A 17,500-nucleotide genomic window follows, 5' to 3' on the forward strand; every position below is an offset into this window, starting at 1 on the left:
TTTTATTTGGGATTGCATGATCCATGCATTCCTGAAGGTGTTCATAGAATGTGTTTATAAAGGATTCTGCGGTCTGGGCCATATTTTCCACAGGCCCTGGGGCTTTGAAGGATTCCACCTCGGTTTTGAGGAGTGTGAAATTTGCTTTAGAGAAGTTTTTCACTGTGGTTTTCTTGGCAGGGGTTGTGGTCGGGATGTGAATATCCAATGAGATTAATTTATGGTCTGATCTTACCAGTGAGGGATACACTTCTGGTCTGGAGCATAAAGTCCCCATGTTGGTGATGATCAAGTCCAGTATGTTTTCCCCTCTTGTGGGAGTGGTAACAAGTTGTTCCATAGCATTTGAGTTTATAAATTCTAGGAACCTTTGGGCTAGGGTGTTGGAGCTAGAGTAATGCTCTCAGTCTATGTTTGGGTAGTTGAAGTCGCCCAATATAATGGTGTTTGGAGAGACCTTCATATTTTCCAGTGTTCTCAGGAAGGCCGAGTGGGGTTCCTGGGTTTGGGAGGGTGGTCTGTAGAAGGCTATAAACTGGAAGGCAGTTTTACCTACTGTTAGTTGCACATGGATAGTCTCTGATGCTTCGTGCTGTGCCACCAACCTGGAGGTGTGGGTATCTTTGACGAATATTGATACTCCCCCTTCTTTTGTGGTTTGGTCCAAGTTTTGGGGCTGAAAAGCATGGTATGAGGTATAACCTGGTAGTGCTGGGGAGCCTTGAACCAGGTTTCTGTTACTGCACAGATATCAATGTTCTCAATGCTAAGGAGAGTTTTGAGTGCACACATTTTGAGGTTTAGACTTCTGGCGTTGAGAAGCATTACTCTTAGTTTTTTATCCCTTGTGATACCTATGGAGGTGGGTTTGTCTTTTGAGCCTTGCCTAAAAAAGGCACTATGGGGGTAGCAAGAGCCTTTTCCAATATCTGAAAGCCCAGGGGTGACAGATGCAAGCGATCACTAGCGAAGCATCGTGGCTTGTTGAGCATGTCATCCCAGGCTGACAGGCATTGGATCCTCTTTGAATGACACCAATACTTAAGCCAATTGTTGAAATTGATCATCTTGTCTTCATATTGTGGCATCATTCTTGGTGAGGGTAAGATGCTACTCAAGGTCAGGGTCATACCGGCCTGTGCTACATGCTCAGAGAGCTCCTCTATGTCTCTTTTCATGTAGTCCAGGGAGGTACGTCTCAGGTCATTCACACCAGCATGGACAATGACTGAGTCATATTTGTACTTGCCTTGGAGTGACCTGAGTGCTTGTGTTATGTGGCAGATCCTAGCACCAGACAGGCAGCTCACCATGACCTTCTCCTTGTTCAGCCTGGTGAGCGGGACGTCAGTGTGCCTGATGATAGAGTCACCTATTACAAGTGTATCAGGTGTGTTGTTTAGCCTTAAGGGCTGTGACTGTTCAGCACACTGGCTTTATGAGCTATGTGTTGCACATGTTTTGTTTTGGGGTAGCGGTTGCTTGGGTGTCATCTTTGGAGGTCTCTGCTGCTTAGGCAGGTTTTATTTAGAGCCTCCAAGTATGTTTTGTGTGTTTATGTGTTTGGTTTGCTGTCGTGGTAGGTCTATGTGAGACTGGAATTGTAGTGAGTGTGGTTTCCTTCTCCTCCTGACTGGTTACGCCAGTACTGAGTTGAGAGAGCTTAGCCTCCAGTTTGGCTATATGGTTGCATCTCTCACATGTGTTGGAATTTGTTGGGAGGAGGAGAGGGTTGTCTGTGTACATGAGGCAGTTGTAACATTGCCTCAAGATTCCCAGATTCACTAGCTGGACTGGAGAGGATATTGACAATTGACCTTTGGACATGCTACAATAGTATTGGGAATTCCTTTATAATTGAAAAAAAAGGGCCAGTGGGAACAAGGTATTCAAGGGGAGTTTGTGAGGGTGTAGTGCTTTTAATTTTTTAGTGCTGACTTATATAATTGCTTTAGTGAGCAAGTGCCAGGTAACTTAAATGCAATGTGTTACAGGTAACTTAAATGCAAAAATGACAAACAGTAACTTTCTTTCAAGTGAAACAAGAAAATAAGTACAGTAAGCAATGCAGATATCACTAGGGATCCACAGAAGCACTGAAAAGCCGCATTTTAGGTGGAATTAGCTTTTCAGGGAAATAACAAGCAAACAAACAACAAGCATACAAACAAAGCTAGATTCAGCAGGCCTGGATCTAGTCTATGCTACAGCAAACAAGGTGTCCCAATTACAGTAAGAAGCAGTCCAAATATGCAGGCACTATAAGCTTTTAACCAGAAATTCCCAGCTCAGAAGGACAGAGTCCAGCCTCTTCTCCCACAAGAGTGCAGACCACAAACCCTCTTAATTTAAAATAACTGGCCTGAAGCCCAAGTGCTTAAACCAGAACTAATACACTTTTAGAATAACAGACACTGAGCCCTCAATCAGCACTTCCCAACTTAGAAGGATGTAAGCTACCTGTCCTGCCACCACAGTGCAGGCCACAAACCTTCCTAATGTAAAACAACTGGTCTGAAGCCCTAGTGCTTAATCCAAAAGACTTAGAATGATAGCTACACTTTAATCAAGTTACTACCAAGCAGTAATAAATACAATTGAATACTTTAAAGAATGCCTGGATTAGTGCTCAAGTTATACAAACAAAGCTAGATTCAGCAGGCCTGGATCTAGTCACACCAACTCAAAGAAGGAAGAAATAGCCCTAAAGAAGTGGAACATTCCTGGTGCACAAGAGAAATCACACCAGCAATGATTTCCTACCAAGTATTTGGTATATATATATATATATATATATATATATATATATATATATATATATATATATATATATAGATATATATTTTTTTAATGTTACTGAAACTCAAACAATTTCACCTCAAGCATGTGCTAGGAAACCAAATTAGAGCAACCTCACTTAGTCATCTGGTAAACAAATGTGATTCATATTGTGTGGACTATTTTCTTTGGAAATGTATTTGTGGTCAAAATCTAAATTTTCTTTTAAATGAGATGAGAGCCTGAAAAATGTGTTAGTCAAATTAAAGTAGCTAAAGAACAATTATTTTTTTACTCAAATGTAATTGTGCAGCTTACACATTTGCAAGAGACAGTAATATTTTTCATTATTACTGTTCGTTTGACTATTCTGAAAATCCTTAACTACACAAATACACAAGCAACTCATGTGTTGCTTACTGTGGAGGTCATCTTAATTGTATATCTTCATTACCCCCATCCTTGAAAAAAGAAGTTGAATTATTTGTGATCTCCGCCACTTTTTAACTTGCTATAGTTTTAACTTAATGCAGTTGATCTAATTATAAGCATGTTTCTTATTTCGGCATAGTTTCTGCATGTGGGTATTTAGTCTGTGACATTTCATGACTGGTATAACAACAAACTGCTGCCAATTTGCCCTGCACTGGTTTCTTGTTCCAAAATGCATACTTCTCTGTGTGCTATAGTAAGCATAAGATAATATGAGTAATTTAGAAGTTTCTGTACTGTCACACCTGAAATAAAACATGCTACCTATGTTTCATCCATTTATTTTAAAACATTAACAGGCTTGAAGTTCTTTCATTTTACCAATATTTTATAATTTCCCTATCACTTACTTCAGGCAGTCCAGATCTTTGATCACTGCTTATAGTTTATTAGTGATATGAATTCACCTCCCACTTCTCAAAGAATTCCAGGATGACTCACAATAGGATCCATTGTCATGCCCTCAGCTGAATATGATTTTTTTGTAAATCTGTCATTTATTAAAGAACTGGGATCACTTTCTATTTCCCCTACACATATACCTGTATGCTGATAGTATTTGGTAAGTTTATCTTCTTATTACTCATGAATAATGGACAGAAGTGTTAATTTAGCTGCTATAAAGTTTTTGCTGCTCCTTTTTTGTCCATCCTATGAATTATTTGATTTAGCTTTACTTTCAGTTCATATTCCCATTCTTTGCTCCTTTAGATATCAAGAAGCTATATAATCCTTCACTGAAACTTAATTTTCTTGACTTTCTTTAGTTTAGACCTCTGGTTTTCTGAGTGCCTTTGTTCATTCCTTATAAATTAACTGACAATACTCTGTGTCCTGCTAGTTCTGTGGTTCTTTATGATGCCTAAAAACAGTACATCTTGTTGTTTTGCATCACCTCATTTAGAGCCAGTTTTCCTGCTTTTTTTTGATTTTTACATGTTCATCTCAAGTGAATGTTGTTTCTAGAATAGCAATGTTTTTGTATTGTTACTCTTCTTCAGAATTATAACGCCATTTGCCAGATTATTCTGAGCTACTGTTTTAATCTGTCTTAATCTGCCTTGCCTGACTCCCAAATCTTCTTTTTAGAATGGCTTGTCTCTCAGTTTATATTGGTTATTTCTGACCCTATTTGGTCAACAGTTAATGTCAAACTAGTACCTCTACCAAAGTAGGGATACTCATTCTGTTTCTCTTTCCTTTTCTATACCTTCTTCCACATCTGAGACCACTATGTTCAAGATGTCAGTTTCTTAAATAGGTCCTAGATCTAGTCCTGTGAGACCTGTAGGTTAATATACATCAGGAATTACACTGCATATATTTTGTAGTATCTAACGTGTCATTTCAAAGCTTCCCAATAGTCATGCTAGTATTTTCTTTGTCATTCTCAGGTTATGTTTTATTTTCTCTAATCCAGTTGAAAGAATCTTTACAGAACTTCTGCATAGATTTCACTACTGTTCCTAGTCTCCACTGTGTCTCTCCTTAAACTGTGTCTTCACTGTTTTTTTCTCTTATTTAAATGGTAATTCATTCTAATATGTGGTCCTCCATGACTCCACTTAAAATGTGTATTATGGTTTATTTTATCTCAGTCACGTTCTATGCTATACTTCTGTAACTGACCCGTGTGGTGCCAGATCAACATGTTCTACTTGCAGTTTTACATATATTCATATTTATCATCAAAAGTTAATGTGGCGGCCATGCTGGTGCAGCGGTTAGCGTTGTCACCTCACAGCAAAGGTTCGATCCTTGGCTGGGATGCCTTCTGTGTGGAGTATGCATGTCCTCCCTGTGGTCGTGTGGGTTTCCTCCGGGTGCTCCGGTTTCCTCCCACATCCCAAAGACATGCTGTAGGTGGATTGGACACTCTAAATTGGCCCAAGGTTTGAGTGTGTGTTTGTGTGTGTGTGTGTGTGTGTGTGTGTGTGTGTGTGTGTGTGTGTGTGTGTGTGTGTGTGTGTGTGTGTGTGCCTTCTGTGGAAGGTTGGGCGCTGAGCTGGCAACTCAACACCGTAAAACTCCACTGCCAATCATGAGCGGACAGGTGATCCACTGTGGTGACCCTTAACCAGGAAAAGCCAGAAGAAGAAGAAGATCATCAAAAGCTGTGATTAAAAGTAATATAATCAGCACTGTCTGCATTGGTGAGTTAATGAGATTATAGGAATGATGCAGTATTTGCACAGTTTATATCTACTCTACCTGAGATACATATTACTGTTACAAATCTTTTGGAGAAATATCTGGCCTGGGAGTGGGTCTATTAACAGAAAGTATTTTGAAATACTCACTAAACTAGAACAGAAGAAGTACATATTATTAAAAACTGGGATTTAAATAAGACAGTTGCGTTGGAAGTAGATGCAAGTTGAATGGCATTGGAGATGTGATCTTACAAAAAAATAAATAATTTTCCAGTTTGTCGAGAGTATTTACAGATGCACAGAAATACATGTTCATAGAGGGACAGGGGTGTTAAGTATCTGAGAAATTCTATGAGTATATTTATGACAAGGAAGCGCAAGGTGAAATAGACCATAAATTCATCCAAAAGATATTCACAAATTGTCAGTACAAAGCACCTCAGAGACTTCATAGGATGTTTGTTAATATGCAGAACCTGAAAGTTCAATACAAAACAAGTAGGAACTGTATACAGCTGTCATGTAAAACAGAGCTTGCCTACCACAGAACAAAGATTTACTAGAAACAAACAAGATATAATGCACCTGCTAATGACTGTATTTTGGAGACATACTTTCAGTGATTTAGACATGCAGTTTCTGGAAGAAGTAACAATGAAAGAAGTGTCAATGAGAGGTTCACTAGGTAAAAAATAGTCAGTTAATGCTTATCATTACTTCAGTTATGTATGATTCTAAGGTTCACAGGTTCATAGAACGATACAAGGCTATTGGCCCAAAGGCCCTTATAAGCCTAGCCAAGAATTTCATCCATCTTTCCACAAAGTCAACACCTGTTTTCCTTGCCCAGCAGGGACACAGGTAGAATCCCAGGGGTATATTTTCTGTTTCCCATCCAGTCATTCAGATTCCTCTTAAAGAGGGCTAGTGAGGTACTCTGCTTGACTTGGAGAGGAAGTGTATTCCACAGATGGGGGGGGTCGTTGGGACACAAATATATCCCACCAGCAAGTTCTATTAATGTCACAGACCAGGTTGAAACCTTGCTTGCGGGTTGCATGAGTGGAGTTTGATTTACAGATATGCAGCAACTCCATCAAGGCTGAGTCTGAGATGGCCTTGTATACCGGACACATATAGGATAGGTGTTTGAGACCCTGGATTTTCCTGGTCAGGAATCTCTGTGGTCTCACCAACTGCTGCATGTGCTTGGCAAGGTATATGCCAAAGGGGGCATTGTTCTCGATGATGGGTCTGATAATGGAGGAGTACATGGATATTATGACTGCCTTGTTCCTGGATGAAATACACTTACTTATGAGGTGAGCCATGTAGAAAGCCTTCTGTACAATGGAGGCAACATGGTGGTCAAAAGTCAGGTTGCTATCAACCTGGGTGCCCAAGTCCCTCACGACTGATTGCATGCTTAGTACATTGTTATTAATGTGATAATTAGTGGGGACACCATTTTCCCCAAAGGGAATAATGATGCTTTTCTTGGCATTCAGTTTGAGGCCATGCTTCTGACACCAGTCATTAGTTTGGTTAAGGCTCTCTTTGAGGATGTTCACATCACTAGGGGAATTCATGACAGTGCCCAGCTTGCAGTCATCTGAAAACGTGGTCAGCCACAGATCACTGGTTTTGGCTTGCACCTCAGAAAAGTATATCCCAAACAATAGAGGCCCCAAGACCAATCCTTGGGGTACGCCACTTGTTGCGGGTCTATTACTAGAGGTGGCTTCCCCTATTTTGACTGAGTGGGTTCTATCAGTGAGCCCGTTAGCTACCCATCTGGTAACATATGGGTTGATGCCTAGCTGAGAGAGTTTATCTATTATGCCTGAGTGGGGAATAGTGTCGAAGGCTATGGCTAGGTCAAGGTAGGTCGTGTGCACACTCTTGCCCTCATCCATGGCTTTGGTGACTGTTTCGAAGAAGGTGACCAAGTTTAACAGGCATGATCTCACTTTGACAAAACCATACTGTGTGGGATCAAGCGTTTGGAGGTTGCCAGTGTCCTTGGCCCATGATAATGCATTCCATAGCCTTGCAGATCAGGTAAGGTAGGCTGATGGGCCTATAATTGCCTGGGTCAATGGATGCTCTACCTTTGTGCAGAGGGATGAAGTGGCTGGCCTCCATTCTGCTGGAATTAAGCCAGCGCACAGGCTTTGACTGAATATGGTGCCTAATGGTGCAGAGAGCTCTTGCCTGAGTTCATGTAGGACACAGCCAGGGATGTTGCTGGGTCCCATGGAGGCTGTTTATGTCTTTGAGAGGGCATTAATAACCTGTTCCCTGGTGATGAGGAGAAGTGGGCAGGTGCTGGGGATGTCCTTATTTACTGATGGGGGGGACAGGGGGGTGAAGTTTTCACTGAACTTGTCTGCCAACAGGTTGGCTATATCTATGGGGTTTGTGTATGTGGCATTCTTGACCATCAATTCAGAGCAGATTTGGGAGTTACCTTTGAGACTGTGGAAGTATGCAAAGAATTATAATAATTACAATTTGGCTCAAAGTTAGCCTTAGAGGATTTCACCAGTGACCTTATTTGCTTGTTCAGACAAAGAAGAGATTGCTTCCAACTTGCCACCTGCTCCTTTTTGGTCCTGGACAGCAATTCCTTCCTTTTATTACAGAATCTGTTTATTGCTGCTGTCCAACAGAGAGGTTTACTCTTCCTTGAGGAAGATGATTTGGTCCTGTCAGGTATTGCTAAGTCCATGGTGCTATATAGGTGCTCATATAGTTTTTTTGGTATAGGCTTGGACATTAGTTCTTGATTCATTTGAAGGGATGGTGGCTGTGAAGCTGCTTATACCTGCTCTCAGGAGGTTGTAGTCAGCTTTGGAAAATTTTTTTTTGTTCATCCCTGGTAAGGGGGGGGGGGGGGGGTCAGGAGAGATGATGACTTTGAAAGTGATTGCTTTATGGTCGGATCTTACCAAGAAGGATTACACTGTAGGGGTGCGACAGTGGCTACTCATATTGGTTAGTACCAGGTCCAGGATATTTTCACCTCTTGTGGGGGGGGGGTGTTGACCAGCTGATCCAATGCATTGGCATTGACGAAGTCTAGGAATCTCTGGGTGTTTGTGTTTGAGCTAGAATATGTCTTCCACTCTATGGTTGGTTAGTTAAAGACACCTAGGATCAGGGTAGAGGGTTAAATCGTGATGGATTCAAGTAAGTCCAGATAGGTGGAGTGGGCCTCCTGAGTCATGGCTGGGGGTCTGTAGCTAGCTATTATTTGAATAGGTGTTTTGTCAATAGTTAATTGCACCTGGAGTGTCTCCTCCACATCATACTGTTTGACCAGCCTGGAGGTGTGTATGTCTTTGATAAATATTGAAATTGCACCTCCTTTGGCTTTGTAGTCCTCTGTTTGGGGTCTGAAAATATGGTAGGACAAGTAACCTGGTAAGGCTGGGGTGGTCTCCACAGCTTTGAAACAGGTTTCAGTAACTGCAGAAATGTCAGCATCTTCCAGGGCTTGGAATGCTTGCAATGAGTACAGTTTCATGTTAAGACTCCTAGCGTTTAGCAACATGACCTTTAAATGTCGTTTGGAAGAATTTTTCATGTTGGTAATTTTGTCCTTGTGATTTTACCTAAAAAAGCACTATGGGGAGGCAAGAGCCTGCCAGAAGCCTGAAGCTCAGAGGAGACAGATGAAAGCCATCTCTGTCAAAGTATCGTGGTTTGTCAATCATGTTCTCCCAGGCTATCACGTACTAGATCCCCTTGGAATGCCACCAGAAACTAAGCCAATTGTTAAAGTCAATCATTTTCTCTTTGTACTGAGGCATCATTCTGGGTGATGGTAGGATGCTGCTTAAGGCTAGGGACATACCTGCCTGGGACACATATTCAGCGAGCTCAATCATGTCTTTGTTCATATAGCCAAGAGAGGTATGTCTCAAGTCATTCACACCAACATGGACTATGACAGAGTCATAACAGTGCCTGTTGTTGAAAGACTTGAGTGCGTGAGTGATAATGCAGATTCTAGCACCTGATAGGCAACTTACCATGACTTTCCCTTGTTTAGTCTGGTGAAGGACACATCTGTGTGTCTCATGATAGCCTCCTATGACTAGTATGTTGGGTTTGCATCTGAGCCTTAGAGGCTGTGATACACAGGCATTTGTACTATGTGTGGTGCTTGTTACGGTGGGTTGTCATCTGCTTGTGTGCTTTTGCTTTGGAAGTCTCTTTTGTTTAGGTATGTTTTTGTTGAGAACCTCCACATAGGTAGAAATGTACTGTACAGGTGTGGGTGGTGTTAGAGGTGTGGTGCTTGTAGTGTTTGTGCAGACAACCTTCTCAGTGCCAGATGTACTGGCTTGTGATTAAGACAGCAAGGATTCTAGGTTCTTAATGTACTGTGATTGCATCTCTCACATATTGTGTTCCTAGGTGGTAGAAGAAGAGGGTTATCCGTGTACATGAGGCAGTTGCTACACTGTCTCAGAATGCCCATATCAACAAGACTGGCAAGAGAAACCACAGGAAATTTTCTGTCCATGGTTGTCAGAATCTGTGGAAGAGAGGTAAAGGATGGTAGAGTGGGTACTATCAGAATAAAGTACCTATAGGTGTGAGTAGGACTGGATAAAAATCACAGTAGTTGCAAGGGAGGGTGTTAGTTAGACAAGTGCTGGTAAGGGAAAAAATGCAACTGAGATACCTCACAATGGGTTAAAACAGTGCATCGGCAGTGCACAATAAGCAAACAAGCACATCACCCTGAAAACACAAGGTATAAATGCCAGAAAAGATGGAAGACTCTAGAAGCTTGAATTTCTACCCAATCCTTCCAGCCCCTACTCTTTCAACCAATCACTCGTGCTAGAGAAGGTCAGGCAACCCTCTTACTCTCATTAACAGCGAAGACAAGACACTACCAGCAGAAGATGGCTGCAAGAAATACAGGAAAGTCAACAAGCAAAACAACCAGGATAACAGCAGGCCTCTATCCAGACTATGCTACCTGATTAGAACACAGAAACTTCACATAAAATGCACAGAAAAGCACAGATAGAGCACTCACAAACAAAAAATACAACTTTCAGTATGAAAAAGCAGTTTACAGTTAAGTAATTAAATAAAAATGCAATTACAGTAATGAAACAGTATAAAAAGGTACAAAAACACAGTGAAACAATAAAAAAAACTTTATAACAGTGAAAAATGTAGTAGATTAGCTGTATAACACAGCTATAAGTGTTAAGTGCAATTCAATGAAATAAATGTAAGAAAACAATTTATTCTGCTCTTGGAACCTTCTTAATCCCCCTCCACAAAGGCAGGCCCTCCACAGAACTAACCAATTACTGCCCCATAGCTATTCTCTCTCCACTCTCCAAAATACTAGAGAGATGCATACACTCTCAGGTCTCAGACTAACTCCTTACTAACAACCTCCTTTCCAGTACTCAGCATGGTTTCCGACCAAACCATAGCACAACCACTGCCTTACTCTCCTTTACTGGCACTATACTTCAGCATAAAAACAATGGCTATCTCTCCTCTGCTACTTTCCTAGACCTATCTAAAGCATTTGACATGGTCCCACACAAACAACTTATCTCTGTCCACAATAACCTATCCTTCTCACAATCAGTCACCAACTGGTTTCAGAGTTACCTGTCTGACCGCCAACAATCCGTTGTATGGCAGAATGACATATCTCCCCAACTACCTGTCTCCATAGGGGTTCCCCAAGGATCCATCCTTGGACCCCTACTCTTCTCTGTTTACACCAATAATCTAGCCTCTGCCACCAAACATGGCACACTCATACGCAGATGACTCGACCATCATCTGCTCAGCCCAGTCCCTACCAAAACTGCAAAAAGTCACACAGGAAGCCTTTTCCTCTGTTGAAACATTTCCTCTGTTGAAACATGGTTATCCGATGCCCAATTAATACTCAACCTAAAGAAAACTAAACTACTCATCTTCCAACCCACCAAACATACTCAAAACAACTCTCACTTTAACATCACAGCAAAAGACAACACCACTATATACCCAACTGAACACACCAAATTGCTAGGAGTGGAAACAGACAATAAACTAAAATTTGACATTCACATTCTGCAAAGCTATGGAAGGATCATCATGGACCTCATAAATAAAGATATGGGGGACCTACAGACACTGGATCCTACCCAGTTTGGCTTTGTTAAGGGCAGATCCTGCCTCTTAAACCTGGTCGATTTCTTTGAAACAGTCACCAAGGCCATTGACGAGGGGAAGGTGGTCCACACAGCCTACCTGGACCTTGCAAAAGCCTTCGATACAATACCCCACTCAGACATTATAGATAAGCTCACCAGCTTAAATATAAACCCCTATGTCACTAGATGGGTTGCAAACTGGCTCAAGGACAGAACCCACATGGTTAGAATTGCTGGAGCCATGTCAGACTCCAAACCAGTTACAAGTGGCATCCCACAAGGCTCAGTCCTGGGACCTCTCTTGTTCGGTATATATTTCTCGGAGGTACAGGCTAACACGGAAGGACTGTGGCTGACCAAGTTTGCAGATGACTGCAAACTGGGCACCATAATCGACTCTCCAGCCAACACAAGCATCCTACAAAAGGGCCTCATAGAAACAGACAACTGGTGCCAGAGCCATGGCCTCAAGCTAAATGCCAAAAAGTGTACAGTCATCCCCTTTGGAAAAAACAAAGTGCCCACAAATTACCACATAGGTGGTAATCCATTAAGTACGGAAGAAGTAATTAGGGACCTAGGGACCCAAGTTGATAGCAATCTCTCATTTGACAACCACGTGGCCAAAGTGGTTAGAAAAACATTTTATATAGCCCACCTAATCATGAAGGGATTCACATCTAGATCAGGGGAGGTCATTGTGCCTCTTTACTCATCCCTCATCAGGCCCATAATTGAGTACAATGCCCCTTTTGGGATGTACCTTACCAGACACCTGCAGCAACTGGAAAGACCCCAAAAGTACCTCACCAAGAGGATCAAAGGGCTCAAACAGATGTCATATGCTGCCCGGTTAAAGAAACTCCAGCTCTACTCAGTGGCATACCGCCTGCTCAGAGGCGATCTGTGCCAGACGTATAAAGCCATGTCCAACCCGGAATTAATGGACATGCTGCACCTCAGAAAATCCAAATCCCATCGAGCGACGTGCTTGAGAGACTTGAACCTCAGAACTGAAATAAATAGGACATGCTGGAGGGACAGATTCATAACCCAGAGGCTCCCTTCACTCTGTTATAAAATCCCAGTCCAGGTTAGGCAGAGTCCCTCATTGACTCTCTTCAAGAGGAATCTTGATGAGTGGATGGGAGATCATAGGTTTACCCTGGGTATCACTTCTGTGTCACTGTTAGACAGAGGCACAGTATACTAACCTCGAAAAAGGGCATAGCAAAATTCATTTAAAATGGGTGGCGAAAGCCAAACATACTCTGGCTAGGCTTATAAATGCCCTAGGGCAGATAGCCTAGTATAAACCTATGAACCTATGAACATATCCATGACCATAAAAAAAGTCAGCAAAAAACTAGGAGCGTTATACAGAAATAAGCAATTTCTCACCAAAGCAGCAAAGATTTCAAATTCCCACCTTATCCACCCTACTTTATGCCTCTCCAATATATACCAACCTAAGGCAATGTGATCTAAACAAGCTAGAGACCTGCTACAACAAAATCACCAAATTCGCCACAGGGGTATCCTACCGTAGTCACCACTGTCTCTCACTTGCTGAACTTGGCTGGCTTGAACTCCCTCACCTCCTTCAGTGGTATCAACTCTCACTCGCCCACAAACTAGTAAACCATCCACTAAATGTCCCATACCTCCAGAATCTACTCCAACCCTATTGCACCACCAGACCACTAAGATCCATCAACAAAAATCACTTGCAGATCACTAAAGCCAATAACTCTGCTGGTGAAGCACTATTGTCTTGCGCCATAGCCAAATTATGGAACTCACTCCTACCCACAATTACCTCCGTACCATCATGCACCCACTTCAAAACTTTACTAAAAGCGCACCTAAAAACATGCTGGCTATGCCTTTGCAACTCCCACTCTAATATCATCCACCCCATCCAACCACTACCTTTCTTTCCACTCCACTAACTACCTTGATTATAGCAAGCTCAGATGCTCATAAGCCTAGTACTTATTATACAGCAGGAACTTCTCATTGTAACATTTGTTAATGTCTGTTATGTACTTCACAGATAAAGATTCTAGTTGTCTACTGGTGTGCTATGTTCTTCATCTGTAAATATGTTGTAAGTAATTGCTATGTTAAATTGTTAATCACTATGTAATCCATTGTAACTACTGTCTGTTTATTTCACTGTGGAGCTTTTCTCCCCGGGCCTCCGCTGAAAATGGACCTACGTCCAGTCGGACACTCCCGGTCAACAAATTTAAATAAATAAATAAATAAATAATAATGCTCAGATTTAACAAGGTCAATGTGCCTAACCAACTGAGAGAATACAAGTGACACAAAGGAACAGTGAAATATAAAAAAAGTTTACATTATGTATAGCCTAAGGAAGTCAGCAAAAAATAGAGAAAGTGGCCCAGAACTTCAGTGCACTACAGTGCGGAAACGGAAGATTTCTGTTTCCTACATTGTAGCGTGATCTCGGAGTTGGTATATTTAAGTAGCGAGGGGTGTGGGGAGTGCAGGGGGGTTTTCCCCCCTGCTTACATCCTTTTGTTTTTTTTTTTTTGTTTGTTTGTTTTTTTTAAATGTTTATATTGGATTTCAAGGTTTTACTACTTCGATCACTATGGTTCGATGTTTAGTGATTCAAAGTAGTAAAACTTCTATAATTTGATATAGACCCTATATATATATATATATATATATATATATATATATATATATGTGTGTGTGTGTGTGTGTGTGTGTGTGTATATAGATATATATATATATATATATATATATATATATATATATATATATATATAGGGGTCTACTTCTCTTTATCGAAGAAACACCTCTTCAAAAAAGAGAAGTAGACCCACACTTACGTGAAAGTGCACTTAACTGAAAGTGCACTTTCGCAAAGAACGGTTCAATGAACCGTTAAGGAATACTGAGGTGCCAAAGCACACTACAGTGGGGAAAAGGGAATTGACCTGTTTCCCCACTTTAGTACAATCTTGGAGTTGGTATATTTAAGTAGGGGGGTGTGGGGGACACACCGTTTGGTGTTCCTTAATGGTTCGTTGAACCGTTCTTCGCAAAAGTGCACTTTCAGTTAAGTGCACTTTCGCATAAGTGTGGGTCTACTGTTCCTTTTCGAAGAAGTGTTTCTTCGATGAAGTACAGTAGACCCATATATAGATATGTATATAGATATATGGGTCTGTTTATATCACCAAACCACCCTAATGTTGAACTCCCGTAATGTTGAATATAAAACGCCAACAAAATAAGTTTGATCACATACAGTCATGAAAAATTATATTAAAACTAAAACCCCCATAACACTATCTTCAAATTTGTCTGAATAGTGACAGTATTATGGGAAAGTTTTAATGACGTTAAGGTGTAGGGTTAGGGTTGGGGAAGGGGCATCATTAGCGTTAACACCCATTACCAAAGAAGGCAGGAAGGCCTCAATCAAATAAGTTTTAATCACTTCTGCCAGTGTTAAACACATTCAAGATTAGGAACGTTCAATTATATGGAGTGTTTTCATAAATGTATATATGCGTGTGTGTGTGTGTGTGTGTGTGTGTGTGTGTGTGTGTGTGTGTGTGTGTGTGTGTGTGGGTGTGTGTGTGTGCATATATACACTTAGAGCTACTGTATATAGATACATACATAAACACAAAAATGTGTTAATGAAAGAGTGGTTAGAAAGATATCCATTGGTGAAGAAGTTTGGTACTCTCAAGAAAAACTTAATTACAATCTTGGATCCCTCCACAAAATCATAAGCTATCGAGACATTTTTAAAGTGTTATTGAAAGAGTATAGGTGGGAGCTAGTTTTAGGTACTCAAGTCACTGACAGTGAACACCCCTCACCTACACAAAGATGGACAGCAGGTCTTGATAAAATGGTGATTCACCCTTTTACATGACTAAAGAAAAACAATTGTATTATAGTTGTGTGTGTGTGTGTGTGTGTGTGTGTGTGTGTGTGTGTAGATGTATATATATATATATATATATATATATATATATATATATATATATATATATATTATATATATATGTGCGTGTGTGTGTCTGTGTGTTTGTGTGTGTGTGTGTGTGTGTGTGTGTCAACAGCAGTCATGATTAATTAACTTTTGAAGAAATACAGGATGACAACTTATTTAGTTTGTAACCCATTACATTTCTGGAGGATAATGCAATGGTGTCACCATTTATGAAAAGGTAAATATGATATAATGTTATCTGAAAAAGAGAAACATTTTATTCAAACCTAATGCAAACAAGCATATTCCATACTGCACAGCCAGAGCATTTTAACAGGTTCTTTTGTTGACTCCTGCTGGTCATATGTATTGGGTGGTGGGATGTTACAGAAAGGGGTAACTATATAATTAGGTGCCAAGTCAGACACATAAAGGATAGGTCAATTAAAGTTTGATATATATATATATATATATATATATATATATATATATATATATATATATATATATATAGGTCATTTTGTTTCATATTTTAAATAGACTTTGACTAAGAAGAGAGTGGTACATACCTGGTTTAACTACAGTGACTCCTTCTCCAACACTTTCAACAATTCCAGCTCCTTCATGACCAAAGATTATTGGATATTTAAATCGGGGATCGGCACCGCTCAGTCCATATGCATCAGTACCACATACCCCAGTGGCAGTGATCTGAAACACACAATGAGAGAAGCATACATAGTAAAAAAAATACATTATTCTCACATTATTACCCCTGCAAGAAACCAGCCTGTGTCTTTTATAGTTCTAGAACCTGAAGCAAATTGTTATGTTCCAGGAAATAAGCTGACAGACAACACACAGTATCAGACTGACTGACTTTGATGGCTAAGTATAAGTCAGGAAAGTTAATGCAGCGGAAGTCAGAACAGTATAATCATGCCATTCTATGGAATGTTGTGTAGCGCTACTGTCTATATATATATCACAACAGGTAAGTTGTTTCAGCAAAGGATCAACAAAGCTCTTTAATTAGCTGATTCTTTGAAGATAATAGGGGTTTCATCATCCTTATGCTATAGAAGCAAACGTATGCAAACATCACAGACATATGCAGGCACACACAAGCACACATACAAATACACATAAGCTCACACACACACACACACACACACACACACACACACACACACACACACACACACACACACACACACACACACACACACACACATACAGACACACATAAGCTAACGGGTCCACTTCTAAATCTTGAAAGCTCATAATCCCAAAATTCAAAATACTGATTCCAAAATCTTGAAAGCTCAAAATACTGAAAACTCAAACTACTGAATTTCATATCGAAAAAACAGAGTACACCAACACTTAAAATATTCCAGCACAACTACATAAAACATATTACTCCTCTCCAACTGTAAGCAGGGGGGGCAAGCTCCCCTGCACCCACTACACCCCCTGCTACTTAAATATATAAACTCAGAGATTGCGCTCCAAAGAAGAAAATGGCAAACTTTCCATTACCTGCTTCATGAGTGTAAGGTTGTAACCTTAGCCGTGTTCTCTTTTAATTTGCTATACTACAACATAACTTATCTTAGTGCAGTAAAGTGCAATCTCGGAGTTGATATATTTAAGTATCGGGGGTGTGGGGGGGGCACCCACATGAGTGGTGCAGGGGGGCTTGTTCCCCTGCTAATAGTTGGTGTAAACTAATATGATATGTGTTGTCTTTTATTTGTTTCTCTATATACTTCTGGTGGAGTATTGTAAGTGTTGGCATCCTGTAGTTTTTTTTCTATATTTTGAAATTCAGTATTTTCAGTTTTCAGTATTTTGAACTTTCAAGATTTTGGACTCAGTATTTTGAATTTTGAGAT

General features: G+C 40.5%; 1 protein-coding gene across 2 annotated transcripts in view; it reads right to left on the reverse strand.

The window, feature by feature from the left end:
- LOC122793405 (alcohol dehydrogenase class-3-like) overlaps positions 1–17,500 on the reverse strand; it is a 374,659-nt gene that overhangs the window by 209,813 nt on the left and 147,346 nt on the right. For both annotated transcript variants that reach the window (XM_044061382.1, XM_044061381.1), the window contains exon 3: positions 16,172–16,313. In XM_044061382.1, coding sequence (XP_043917317.1) covers positions 16,172–16,313 — 142 coding nt within the window. The remainder of the gene's footprint in view (positions 1–16,171; positions 16,314–17,500) is intronic.

This window comes from Protopterus annectens, chromosome 2.part0, assembly GCF_019279795.1.
Source record: "Protopterus annectens isolate FY-2018-M chromosome 2.part0, PAN1.0, whole genome shotgun sequence".
Taxonomy (NCBI): Eukaryota; Metazoa; Chordata; order Ceratodontiformes; family Protopteridae; genus Protopterus; species Protopterus annectens.